We start from the raw sequence: 13,056 nt of genomic DNA, 5'->3' as shown, positions 1-13,056 counted from the left end.
TCAGACCTCCTGCCCTCAGAGACTGCTCTGGCCTTAATGACAGAGTGACAGTGGCCAAGGACCCCTGCCTCTTGGAGTGGGGACACCAGGAATCAGCTCCTGCCTCTCCTGAGACGTTGGTCCCCAACACTGGGTGACTTAGGGGTCTTCAGAGGCAGCCGTCAGGGACCATCCCCCCTCCCACCCTCCCACCGAGGCTATGGTAAGGAGGAACACGGTTCCGATGAAGAGCTTAAGAGGGGCAGCAGGTGAAGGAGGTAGGGAGGCCGCGCCCCCTGCAGGGAAGCCGTCAGGAGCCCTGCTTTCCCGGAACCCAGTGAAGGCAGGCGGGACTGAAGTCAGCCTCCCTCCCGCTCTCCAACTTGTCCCAGCCCCTCCCCTTGGCCAACCACCAGAATCCAGAGCAGAGCATTCTGGGAGTTGTAGTCCAGGGCCCACCTCTCAGGGCCCAGAGCAGTGTGGGAAGAGGAGCCCGCCCACACCGCGGTGACTGCTGAATGCCCAGTTATGTAACCCACTTTAACTCAACGGCAGGGCCACAGGGTACCTGTCTTGGTCCATTTTCTGTTGTTATAACTAAAAGCTGGAGGCTGGGAACTTTGTAAAGAAAAGAGGTTTATGTAGCTCACACACTGGGAGGTTCAAGGGCATGGCACCAACATCCTCGGGCTCTGGTGAGGGACCCTGGTGCTGTGTCCCGTGGAAGATGGCATCATGGCGGGCGAGCCTGTCTGAGGAGAGAGGAAATCAACAGCGAGGCCAGGCTTACTCCCTCATAACAACCCCCCAAAGAGCTACGACGCAAGGCCCTCGAACTGCCTTAGCCCTCCAGGGGCAGTGCCCCCCAGGCCCTGCCTCTTATAGGCCCTGCCAGCACCTCTGCCATCATCCCAGGGACCAAGCTCCCCACCCTTGAACCTCGGGGACCTGCCACAACCCAACCTCAGCCCCTGTGAACAGGGCTTCAGGGGGTGGTGGCGCCTGGAACCCAAGCTCTGGCCATGTGTGGACACCATGTCAGAGGCCAGAACTGTGCAGGGGAATGGGGTGGGGCTCCCTGCTTCCCGGCATGGCGGCCCCTTGGCGGCCCCCCTCGGCCCCGCAGTGTCCCCTTCTCCAGCCGCTGCTCCATTAACTCCGCCCCATCTCTTCAGGCTCTTGCCAAACTTTCCTTAGGAAGTGGGGGGGGGGGGCGTTCACTGTCTCCTCTCCTGAACTTGCTGGGGATCACGTCTCCTTCTCTCTCCTGCCCTGGGTCAGAGCCACCTCCCACCGCATCTGCAGGCCCGGCAAGAGTCTCAGAGCACAGTCACCCTTCGGGTCCAGAGGGTTCCGTGTCCGTGGATCTCACCGAACAGGGATCAGACTATTAGAAAAAGTCGGAACACGAGCAGACGCTGTGTTCTCATCATTATCCTCTAAAAACATTCATAACCACAGCCAAGTCACCAAGGGGTGGCTTACAGTTCACGGGAGGATGGCCCAAGTTCTATGCCCATACGGCGCCATTTTATTAGGGACTTGAGCGTGGAGAGGGGTTGTGGTGTCCACAGAGATCCAGGAACTGACCTCCCTGCAGATACTGAAGGATGTCTATACTTGGAATCGAATGAGACATTGGATCGGAGTCCAGCTGAGCTGCACACTAGCTGTGTGAGCTGGGGGAAGGGACTCAACCTCTCTGATACGGAAAGCAGAGCGAATGGTTGGACCTGCCATAGGGTTAGTTAGCGTGGAGACTGGATAAGACAACCACACCTCCATCCCCAGAGCCAGCACGCGATACATGCCAGCTCCTTTCTATCTGATTTTTAAAACTATATCAGAGTCTGCATGGAAAAGCGCCCTTATCTACGGCACCGCCTGGACAATTTGAAAACTGAACGCACTCCTGTAACCTGTGCCCAAAGCAAAGAGTGGAACATCCTCGGCTCCCAGGAGCCCTGTGTGCCCTTGCAGTCACCCGCAATGCCACCTACGCCAGACAGCACACACGGGGCTTGCTGGTTCTTGAACTTTGAGCACAAGAGCCAGGCGGCTTCTTTCCACTGATGTGTGTGAGATTTGTCCGTCACCCCAGCAGCTGTCCGTCATCCAGGCTCTGCGGTGTGCCCCTCGCCAACTGTGCACCTTGTCACCTGTGCCCCTCGCCATCTATGTCCCATGTCACCTGTGCCCCTCGCCACCTGTGCCCCTGTTTCACTAACCACAGGCCTTTGGTGTCTTCCCTAGTCGGGGTGAAGGAAGGCTGCTGTGGACGCCCAGATCTCACCTGAGGTGACGTCTCCACGCTCCCCAGGGATCTTCCCAGGAGTGACGAGCCTGGGTGAGGCTCTGCCTAGCTCCCGCAGAAACTGCCACCAACCCCCCTCCCCAAGCAGCGGGGCTGTTTAAACTCCCAAACAATCACTGTGGGAACTTAATTTTTTTTCTCTTTATTTTTTTTGGGGGGACAGGGGGCGCCGCAGGTACCGGGATTGAACCCAGGGGCCCTCGACCACTGAGCCCCCTCCCAGCCCTATTTTGTATTTTATTTAGAGACAGGGCCTCCCTGGGTTACTCAGCACCTGGCTGTTGCTGAGGCTGGCCTTGAGCTTGTGGTCCTCCTGCCTCGGCCTCCCGCGCCCCTGGGATGACAGGAGCGCCACCGGCCTACTAGCTTTGTTTTTGCTGCTGTTTTGTCTGATTCATTTTCATTTTTATTTATTTTATTGTGCGGTGCCGGGGTGCAGCCCCGGACCCTGAGGATAAGCTCCCCCCCGCCCTGTTTGGGTGCTTGAGGGACCTCACCAGGGTGTGGAGCCTGTGGATTCCACCTGGTGGAGGTGACCCACTGGGGCGGTGACACTCCCATCTCCTTGAACACGCATCAGGTCTAGGCTGGAACCTTCCTTCAGTTTAAGCCTCCTGCAGGGCCTCCCGCTGGGCCTCGGGAACTCAGCTGCAGACACCACTGTCCCTTCCTCCCGGTGCTTCACTCCATCCGGGTCCCTCTTGAGGTTTCAGTCTCTTGATTCCATGGCCACTCTGATGCCGAGACCCGTCCCCTGTTAGCACGACACCCCGCCGCTGCCCGGTCCCTCCCTCCTCCTCTCAGCCCCGCCCCCCAGGGTTTCTTTTCCATTGTCTCTGGGCCGGGTCATGGGCAGGTCATGGAGGGCAGCCTGGCCGCCAGCGAGTCCTCTCCATGGGTGCCTCCTGGGTCCCCAGGTGCAGGCCGCTCCCTGCTGGGGCTGCCTCTCCCCCTAAGGAAGCCCTGGGCCTGGAGAGCGCGGGAGTCGCCCCGAGGCCCATCCTCTGCTCTAAACCACAAGCACCCGGAGGGCTGCTGGGTGCAGAGGGCTAGAGAGTGGGCAGAGGCCCCGGGGCGCACAGCAGCCAGGCAGGGACTCTGACCCGGGCTCTCAAGGCACAAACTCCTAGGGCAACAATACAGGACCTGGGGACATGAAAACGCAGGTGTTCTGTCAGACAAGGCCAGGGGCCAGGCCCGGTTGTCCCGTTCCCTGTGTGTCTTTGCAGGAGTCACTCAGTCTCTCTGGGCCTCGGTGTTTTCATCAATGAAAATGGAGAGAGTAGACACCATGTATGAGGGCGTCCCAGGTTGGAGTGGCTCCATGTTTGACCAGAGACACACGGCGAGGAGAGTGAGGGGACCTGGCTGCTGTGTGGCTCTTCAGAGTCAGACGAGAGCGACACTCCACCCAGCCCCTCGGCCCAGCCCCACCTCCCCACCCCTCACACCCACACCCAGACACACTCACATGCACTCGCTGACACACGGACACTCTTGTGCACACACACCCAGACACAAGCCACTCAGACACACTTAGACCACCACACAGACACACTCACAAACAACCACTCACACTCACACATGCTTAGACCCCCCCACAGACACAGTCGCATGCACTCACAACCACTCAGATACACATGCACACACACATTCACCTACACACACCTGCACAAATTCACACACACTGACACACACTCACACTGTCATACACACAGACACACTCACATGCATTTACACACACTCCAACCCCCACACTCACATGCACACTCACCCCCAGCACGCACAGGTGCTGTTCCCGCCTCCCTGGGCACAGAGCTGGCCCCTCACAGGTGGCTCAGGTGTGGCCCCTCCCGCCCTGCTGTCCTGTGCTGTGACCAGTGGTGCACATGTCCCCTTGCAGGGTCTCCACCCATGCCACGGGGCAGGACTCGCTTGTGCTGCCCGACACGGAAGCCACGTGCGTGAGCCCTGGAGAGGGGACTGCGGCCGAGGGGCTGGGTGGAGTGTCGCTCTCGTCTGACTCTGAAGAGCCACACAGCAGCCAGGTCCCCTCACTCTCCTCGCCGTGTGTCTCTGGTCAAACATGGAGCCACTCCAACCTGGGACGCCCTCATACATGGGGTCTACTCTCTCCATTTTCATTGATGAAAACACCGAGGCCCAGAGAGACTGAGTGACTCCTGCAAAGACACACAGGGAACGGGACAACCGGGCCTGGCCCCTGGCCTTGTCTGACAGAACACCTGCGTTTTCATGTCCCCAGGTCCTGTATTGTTGCCCTAGGAGTTTGTGCCTTGAGAGCCCGGGTCAGAGTCCCTGCCTGGCTGCTGTGCGCCCCGGTGCCTCTGCCCACAAGGTCCTCGCCACCTCCTGGAGGTCCCGGAAGCTCTCTAGCCCTCTGCACCCAGCAGCCCTCCGGGTGCTTGGGTCCCCGCGGCTGGCAGGAGCCATTAACCCCGGGGGGTCCTCGGGGTCCACGGGGTCTGACTCCAGGACGGTGCTCGAGTGGCCCACGTGAGACGTTGGTGCCCGGAGGTGGCTCATCTCCTGGGGACTCGTCCCTAGGTGACAGTGACATTGGGACGCAGTCGCCCGCTGGCTAAAGTGCGCTATTTGCTGCGGGTCGGGGTCAGCAGAGCCCCAGGCCCCTGGGCGCAGGCGCAGGCATCCAGCCTGGGTCCCTTGTGCCCAATGCGGTGTCCCCCCTGGTGGCCCCCGGGTGGCAGAGATGCCTGTGGAGCGCGAGGCTGCACGCTGTGCCCCACAGATGGCCAGGGGCTTCAGCGGCTCTGGCCGGTGCCCGCTGTCGGGTAAAAATACACGCTCCCAGCAGCACGTGCCCTCCGCGGGGACTGCTCCAGCGACCAAATTAAACACGACACGCTCTGCCGCGTGGGGAGGAGGATAAAAATAGGGAAGAGCGGGAGGAGGAGCGGATGCGCCGGGATGAATGAACAGGGGCCGCCACAGACCGAGCAGAGAGCCCGGGACCGGGGACAGCAGGGACCCCACGCGGCGCTCCAGGGTTTAGATCAGGCCATCAGAAGCAATGTGCCCAGGAGGGGACAAAGCCAGGTGTCATCATCCATGGTCGGTGCTGCTGTAAGGAAAAGGCTGAGAACAGGGACTGAGCTGGGCCCAGGGGCGCTGGCCTGCAATCCGAGCAACTCCAGAGGCTGGGGCAGGAGGATCCCAAGTTGGAGGTCCGCCTCAGCAACTTAGCAAGACCCTGTCTCATTAAAAAATGAAAAGGCCGTGGATGTGGCTCAGTGGTAGATATGAATCCTGTGCAGTTCTGAAGGCGGGAGGCCGAGGAGGAGGCTGTGCCCTGCTTCTCCACGGCTCCTTGCTGGGCACTCTTGGCAGCAGAGGGCAGGAGGGGGCTCCTGTCGACCTCTGCTTCATGGAGGGCTAATCCCACAGCTGAGGGTTCTGCCTTGGTGACAGTGGCCTCCTCAGGGCCCCGCCTCTTACTATTATTGCAAGAACTTTGGAGGAACATGCATTCTGACAGTAGCACCCAGTGATAAAGAGTGAATTTAAAGAGAAACTGTGTCACCTCAGGGTGGCAAGAATGCAGACCATGTGGGAAGCAGTTCTGCCCTGCAGCACCCATCTGGGGAGTGCGTGGCCAGAGTCTCTGAGAGGCAGCTGCTTCATCTAACCTGAGGCTCAGGGCCCACAGGGACCCCTGCCACCCCCTTTCCCAGTCATGCTGCCCCCCAACCTCCTGTCCCCTCAACTAGTAACCCCGCTCTCACCATGAGATCTCTCAACCCCAAGACCTTTGCTCTCTCACCCATGGAGCCCGTGGTGATTGTTCCTCTGTAAATATTTAATTGACGTTCTGACTTCCAACTGGCAGAGAAAATCGAGTCCCTTCCCACGCTCAGGCTGGGGGTTGTGGGCTTGGCTGAGGTCCCAGGGAAGGGGAGCGGGTGGTGGAGAAGCCACAGCCATGCTCAGGACCCGCGTTAGCTGAGTAACTGTGGTCAAGTAGCTTAACCCCTCTGGGTCTCGAGGTCCCTGGCAGTGACAGGGAGGGAAGAACACAGAGCTGGCCAGGAACTCGGAGCCTCAAGGGTAAAGCAGCCAGCGCACGTCCCTCCAGCCGCCAGCGCTGGTAGAATTTAGCTGCAATAACAAAATTGAAAAGTGATGAAGACGATGATGAGTTGGAGGCGAACGTGAACCAAGCTCACCGTGCTCAGCTCCAGACATTTTGCAGAAACTCCGCCCGTCGGAGAAGGGCTGTCATCATTCCTGTTTCACACTCAGAAAAGGGAAGCACAGAGAGGCCAAGTGACCTGCTCAACGGGGACTTGCAACCAGATGTCCTGGTCACTAGGAAGAAGGTTACAAGACGTCTGGAGGCCGTCAGCTGGTTGCAGGGTGGTTCTGCAGTGTCCCCGAGGGATCCTTTCCACCATCCGCTCCTCTGTCCTCACTTTGAGGACTTCCCTGAGGACCTGTACTACACACGGCCCCACCATGGCTGCCTCGGTTCCAAGACGTCTCAGGAAGAGGGGCTGCTTCCTGCCACAGGGTCTCCTCAAGAGCAGGAAGCCCTTTCCCTGAAGCATTGGGCATGTGACTGGGTCATGTGACTAGTGCTCCCACTGTAAGGAATCCTGGGAAAAGGCTGTTGGCCTTCTGTCTCCCTGCTGGAGGTGGGCTGTGCCCACAGGCAGGGTGGTGGCTACCGAGTGGACACCCTGAGAGTTCGTCCATCCTGTTCTTTTTTTGTGGAACCAGGGATTGAACCCAGGGGGGCTCTACCCCTGAGCCCTAGCCCCAGTCCTTCTGATAGGGTCCCGCTAAGTTGCTGAGGATGGCCTCGAACTTGCGATCCTCCTGCCTCAGCCTCCTGCATCTCTGGGATTACCATCTGCGCCACCACGTCCAGCCCCATGATTCTTCCCTTTGAACTACCATCCATCCCTCCCAGAATAAGGTCCGCTAGTTATCACCATGCTTCTGAACAGTGTTACTTAGTTGTTTGTTCATCCATCCACAAACATTTATTGAGCACCTGCTGTATTCCGGGCACAGGTGTGAACAAAACCAACCAGTGTCCCTGCCCTGGGGCCAAGTGCCAGGACCTGCCCTGTCCCACGGAGCTCCCTGCAGGGACGGGAGTGTCTGGTTTGCATTGAGTTTAAATCAACTTCAGTGTGTATTTAACGCTGTGTGGCCCCCGATTACCTGGTGGGCAGCACAGCTCTGAAAGCCGAGTGACCGCCATGGGCACCTCTGCCCTGAAGCACAAATGTGCTGGCTCCCTCCCCCAGCCCCACCCCGACAAGCTCTCATTCCCAGCTCCTCGCCTCTGGTCTCCTCTGTGCGGTCATTCGCAGCAGGACACCTAGGACCAGGGGCTGGGCCGATGGACACTGTCCATCCTCTGCCTCCTGCTCACCCTCTCTGTGCTGCCTGAAAACCTCGCCTTCCTCAAAATGCTCTTGAACTTGACCTGGGGGTGTGTCCCGCCAGGCTCCTCCCCCTCTGCATCCTCTCGGTCCTCGTCCTCGGCTTGTTTTGCGCACTCTTTCTCCTCCCCCCACCCCTCCCCGGGGCCTCGGGTCCACCGCAGCCCTGTCCTCTGCACCTGGTGCCACCCGCCCCTCCCGCCAGGCCATGAAGGTGCTCCAGGGTGGCCTTCAGAAGGCGGAGGAGACAGTGAACTTCCTGGGTGGGCTCCGACGGGCACAGTGCAGCGGCACCAGCAGGTCCACCCGGGCACGGGGGAGGGTTTCTCGTTGGCAGCATCAAGGAGAGTTAGGTGCGGGGGGCTGGGGGGCTTCGGACCCCGCGGAGCCCGGACCTCACCCCGGGCCTGGCGGAGGCCACTGGGAGGTTTGGGCTGGGGGTGGGGGCGGGGAACTGGCCGCTGGGAGGCAGCCACCCCTCAGCCCTGTGGCCACGTGGCCTCCGCGACCCCCTCCGCTATCAGCCGGGCCACCTGCGCCTCCCGACCCCTGCAGCCCCTGGCGGGAGCCCCGAGAGTCCTGGTCCCCGGTGACGCACACGGGAGGAGCGGGATAGCGCCCCCCCCCCCCCCCCCCCGCAGGCGGCTGTGCACGGACAGGGCCTCCCCAGGCCGCCACCCAGGCCCAGCCGTGCTGCCCGCCTTGGCTCTCCGTGGGTTATCCGTCCTCCCTCCTGACTTAGCCTCCTCACCACTGAGCTGTCCCTAGGTGTCAGGCAGTCTTCCCCACGCACACCACTCGCGCATCCCTCTTCGGCTTCAAAACCTGGCGTGACCACCATCCGCAGGGCCAGAGTCCCCACCCTGCACCGTCCAATCCACCCGGTCCTATCCGGGCGCCTCTCACCCAGGGGACAGCAAGTCACATTGGACATGGGGCCTTGGACAAGCTGCGGCAAAGGTCAGCTAAGGAGAAACCCAGGCCTGGCCCTGACCGTCGCCTAGAACCGCTGGTGCCCTGGATGGAAGCCGCGCTGGCTCTGGCCACAGTCATTTCCTGCCTCCCAAATCCCTGGGGTCAGGAGAGCTTGGCTGAATCTCCTGCCCTCCTTCTTGCAGGTCCCCTAAGGGCACGGCTGATTTCAGCTCAGCTTCGCCATGGTGTCCAGCACATCCACCCTCAGGTTGGGTAGAGGCCCTGGACCCCTGCAGCTGCTCCTCCCCCGTCCCTCTTCTGCCGAGGACCCTCCACGGTCCGACCTCGGAGCCAAAGCCACAGTTCGCGTGGTGATCCCCAGGCCCTCACATCTGCCCATCCCCTCCCCACCCTGGTAGCCTCCCACCCTCCCCTCGCTCACTTGGCTGCAGCCCCCAGCCCGTGCTCTTCCTCAAATGTACCAGGCGCTGTCGTGCCCCAGGACCTTTGCACCGCCGTCCCCTCTGCCTGCCGACATTATTGGTGTGGCTTGTCTTCCCTTCCTTCAGATCTGAACTCAAACATCTATTTCCCGTGACTTCCCCTGGGCTGGCCAGTACAGTGCCAGTGGCCACGGTGGCTGTGAGGGTTTAAAGGGAGATTCACGGCAGGTTGGCACAGGCACTATGTTCCCTGTGAATCAACGTCTTGTCATTATACAGTATCTCACCTACGCACGTAATGTGGACATGGCATCAGAGTCACGAGTCACCTAGGGACGGCTTCACTTGTGCAGGGTGGGGTGGTTCCATGTCAGTGCTCACACTTGACACAGGGGACCTGGGCGGTGTGGGTCACGGGATCTGGCGGCCAGGCTCCTGGACACGGAGAGCGGCGTGGGGTGGGGTAGAGCCACTGCTTTATTAAAGTCAGTTCCTGTTCTTACCTCGTCCATGCGGCTCCTAGAAATGTCACGTGTCCCCGGTGACCATTAGATCTCCACTGGGCAGGGTGACCCTGAACACTTTCCCGTGGAGCTCCTTCCCTGCCCGTGGCCGAGTGGTGTCCTCCCGTGGCCCCAGCCCCTGTCACCAGCGTGGCCCTCCCCTGGGCTGGGCAGCTTCCTCCTGGGTGCCCATCCTCCTGACCTCTGTGTGCCACGGGGTTTGCTGTGGGCCTCCTGCCCACCAGGGATCCCCGTACCCGCGTCCACAGGACCTGGACAGGGCCGGGGTGTGGGTGCCCAGTTCCTGTTTGTGGAATGGATCGAGGAAGACCCCACCATGCACAGGGTCAGGCTGGCACCCCCAACCAACCAAGGACGAAGCCATGCCGTCCCGGAGGGGATCTGTCAGGCAGAACTCAGGAGCCCCCATTGACGTCAGGAGGCCGGTGGGGGAAGGACGGCAGCCATCAGATCCAAAGTCGGTGCGTGGCCAGCGCTCACCCCTCACCACAGCTCCCAGCCAGGACGGTCCCCCGCAGGCTCTCTGCTGGCCGGCCTCCCAGACGGGTGCCCACTGCACGGATTCCACATCACCTCTGGGAGACTGCCCCCCTGAGGCGAGGGCCGCTCAGGTCCTGGGCTAGTTGACACCTCCTGTTGTTCCCCTGCTTTCTCCCCAGCCGTCCCTGGGCTCGCCGTGGACCCGGAATAGGTCATTTCTCGGCATTTCTGGTTGAAGCTGCCCTTCTGCCACCCTGTGGGGCACAGTGGCTTGGCACCCGGCTCTGTGCAGCACGTGCTCAGAGGTCCACCTGCTGGGGGGAGCAAGTGGGTCAGTCTCAGGTGCCCATCTCTGCTCCGGGGGTGACCCTGAAAAAAAGAACTGCAAGGACACCTTGTTTGAGTTTGGGGTGACCCAGGGGGCCCAGAAAGTAGAGTGAGGTGCAGCAGTTCAAGGCGGGGGTCATGGGCAGGCTACCTCCCTGGGGGTCATGGCTGGGCCCCACCTGCTCCCGCAGCCCTGGGTGCCCCCATCCCTGCCCTGCCTCTGTCTGGGAGGAAGCTGTGGGGTGTGGACACTGGGTGGCCACAGGCCACAATGTCAGACCCGGGCCCCTGGACAGAGCTGAGAAGTCTCCTGAGGCTTTGCCGTCACCACAGAGTCCTCTGGTGTCCAGCATTCCTGTCCCTCAGGTGCAGCTCTGGTGACAATGTCTTCTGTCATGGTGTTCCTTGGCCCTCGCTGTGACCTGGACGCATTCTGGAAACGGGCGTGGGAGGGAGCCCACGTCTCCTCAGCAGCCAGCAGCCCTGCAGAGGTCTCAGGGCCTGGTCTCGTTTGTTGGGCAGCTTTGATGGGACCATGTCACCTGAGGCCACAATCCGTATTCACTTGCATATCTCTCTCAGAGTGACTCTTTTTGCCAGGTGTGGTGGCGCACACCTGTGACCCCAGGTATCTGGGAGGCTGAGGCAGGAGGATGGCAAGGTCAAGGCCGGCCTGTGCCCCCCCCCAGCCAACAGAGCCCACGCACCCCTGGCCTCTGCCACCCGAGACCCACCTCCTGTCCCCTTCTGCTTCTCCTGCAGCATCTTGGCCACGGTCGGGACGGAGTTCGACCTGCGGACGCTGAGGGCAGTGCGCGTGCTGCGGCCACTCAAGCTGGTGTCTGGAATCCCAAGTGCGTGAGTTTCCCACCCCGAGGCCTTGGCCAGCCCCGGAGCCCCTGGTCCCCTGCAGAGCACCTCAGGAGGCCCCACCCGGGTCACGGCAGGCTCCTCTCTGGGGAGGCTCCCTCGGGGACCCCAGAAACCTGGCTGCAGGCCTGAGCAAGCTCCTGAGAGCAAGCCCGGAGCCTCCCCCACTTATTGAGCGCCTCCTATCTACCAGGAGCCACTGAGCACTACCCGGCACCTCATTCCATACCCAACGGAGGTTTTTGTGACAGTGTGGCTCCAAGCCTGGGCAGCGGCATGGTGGCATTTGTTATTTTCTCCTCACAAATGCCGGGTGGGCACCCATCCGACAGGTGAGAAGCCTGAGGTCAGGAAAGCCCAGGGCTCACCTGGGTTCCTAAGGTTGGCAGCAGTGAGCTCAGACGCCCCCGCTGTGCCCCCTGCCTCCCTGTTCTGCAAGGACACACCTGTCCCTGCTGTGGGGGGCTGCAGCAGGCAGGGCCCAGCGAAGGTCCAGCCACAGAATCTAAAGGCAGGGGCTGGGGCCGTGACTCGGTGGTGGGCACTCACCTGGCACAGGGAAGACCCTGGGTTCCACCCCCAGCCCAGGGAAAATGACCAGAAGCCACAAACCCAGCAGCCAAACGCCCAGTTGGTGAGAGTAATGATTCTCAAAGCACCTACTACGAGCCAGGCACCGCTCTGCGTGTCTTCCGTATTTTCCGACTGGTTTCTCTCCACGGCGGTCAGGCTCTACTGCTACCTGCTCTGGAGGTGTGCTGGCTGGTCCTCAGGTTCGTGGCCACGCGGGTTAAAGAGCCCAGACCTCCCAGGTCGCCACAGCAGGTTACATTCTATAGAAAGAAGGTGTTTCTGCTCAGAATCCCGGGAGGTGCCAGGATCGTGTTAAAGCAAGGGCCTCAGATGCCAGCACTAATGAGGGTCTCTGCCTAGGCCACCTCTGTGTGACAGGCCCCGTGTGTGGCTGGCATGTGCGTTGGCTTTCTGTGACCCTAACAAACACCTGAGCCAACCAGCTTATCAAGAGAAGAGATTTATTTCAGCTCTGTTTCGGAGGTTCTGGCCCATGGCTGGTGGCCGCACCGCCTTTGAGCCTGTGGCAAACCAGAGCACCCTGGCAGGGACAGGGGCGGGGCAGGGGCAGGGCATAGGTGTGGCAGGGGCGGGGCATGATCAGGGGGCCGAGCCGAGCCAGGGCAGGAGCAGGGGCGGGGCAAGCACAGGGGGCGGGGCCGGGGCGGGGCAGGGATGAGGCAGGGTGTGGCAGAAGTAGGGGGCAGGGCGGGACAAAGGTGTGGCGTGGCAGGGCAGGGTGGGCGGGACAGGAACAGGGGGCGGGGCAGGGCAGGGGTGGGCAGGGGCGGGGCATAGGTGTGGCAGGGGAAGGGGGCGGGGCATAGATGTGGCAGGGGGCGGGGCGGGGCAGGACAGGTGCAGGGGCCGGGCAGGGTCAGATCTGGAGCACCCCCTCGCCTCCTCCTGAGCCCAGGAGCAGGGGGCAGGACCCACAGTTCCCCTGACCGGACCCTCCCATGGCCCAGGCACCTCCCATGAGGCGCCATCTCTCAGGTCCCTGGGTTGCCTAGCCTCGGCCCCTGTGCCTCCAGCCTTGTAGCGAGGGCCTGGGAGGACATGCCAGTCAAACTCCAGCACAGGCGCCGCTGTAAGCTCCATTACGGACGGAGCCGCTTGGCTGGTACGGGGACAGGGACGGCCAGGCTGAGCAGGCATTCAGGTTTCCCTAACTATCAGGGGCTCCTTCCCCCCCAGAG

At 61.4% G+C, this 13,056-nt stretch overlaps 1 protein-coding gene across 5 annotated transcripts in view; it reads left to right on the top strand.

Annotated features, from left to right (window-relative positions):
- CACNA1A (calcium voltage-gated channel subunit alpha1 A) overlaps nucleotides 1-13,056 on the top strand; it is a 232,268-nt gene that overhangs the window by 118,129 nt on the left and 101,083 nt on the right. For all 5 annotated transcript variants that reach the window (XM_081284893.1, XM_081284894.1, XM_081284891.1 and 2 more), the window contains one exon: nucleotides 11,177-11,268. In XM_081284893.1, coding sequence (XP_081141019.1) covers nucleotides 11,177-11,268 — 92 coding nt within the window. The remainder of the gene's footprint in view (nucleotides 1-11,176; nucleotides 11,269-13,056) is intronic.

This window comes from Spermophilus citellus (assembly GCF_964194105.1).
Source record: "Spermophilus citellus genome assembly, chromosome: 3".
Lineage (NCBI taxonomy): Eukaryota > Metazoa > Chordata > Mammalia > Rodentia > Sciuridae > Spermophilus > Spermophilus citellus.
Note: the sequence above shows the minus strand (reverse complement) of the source record. Positions and strands in the feature narration are given on the sequence as shown.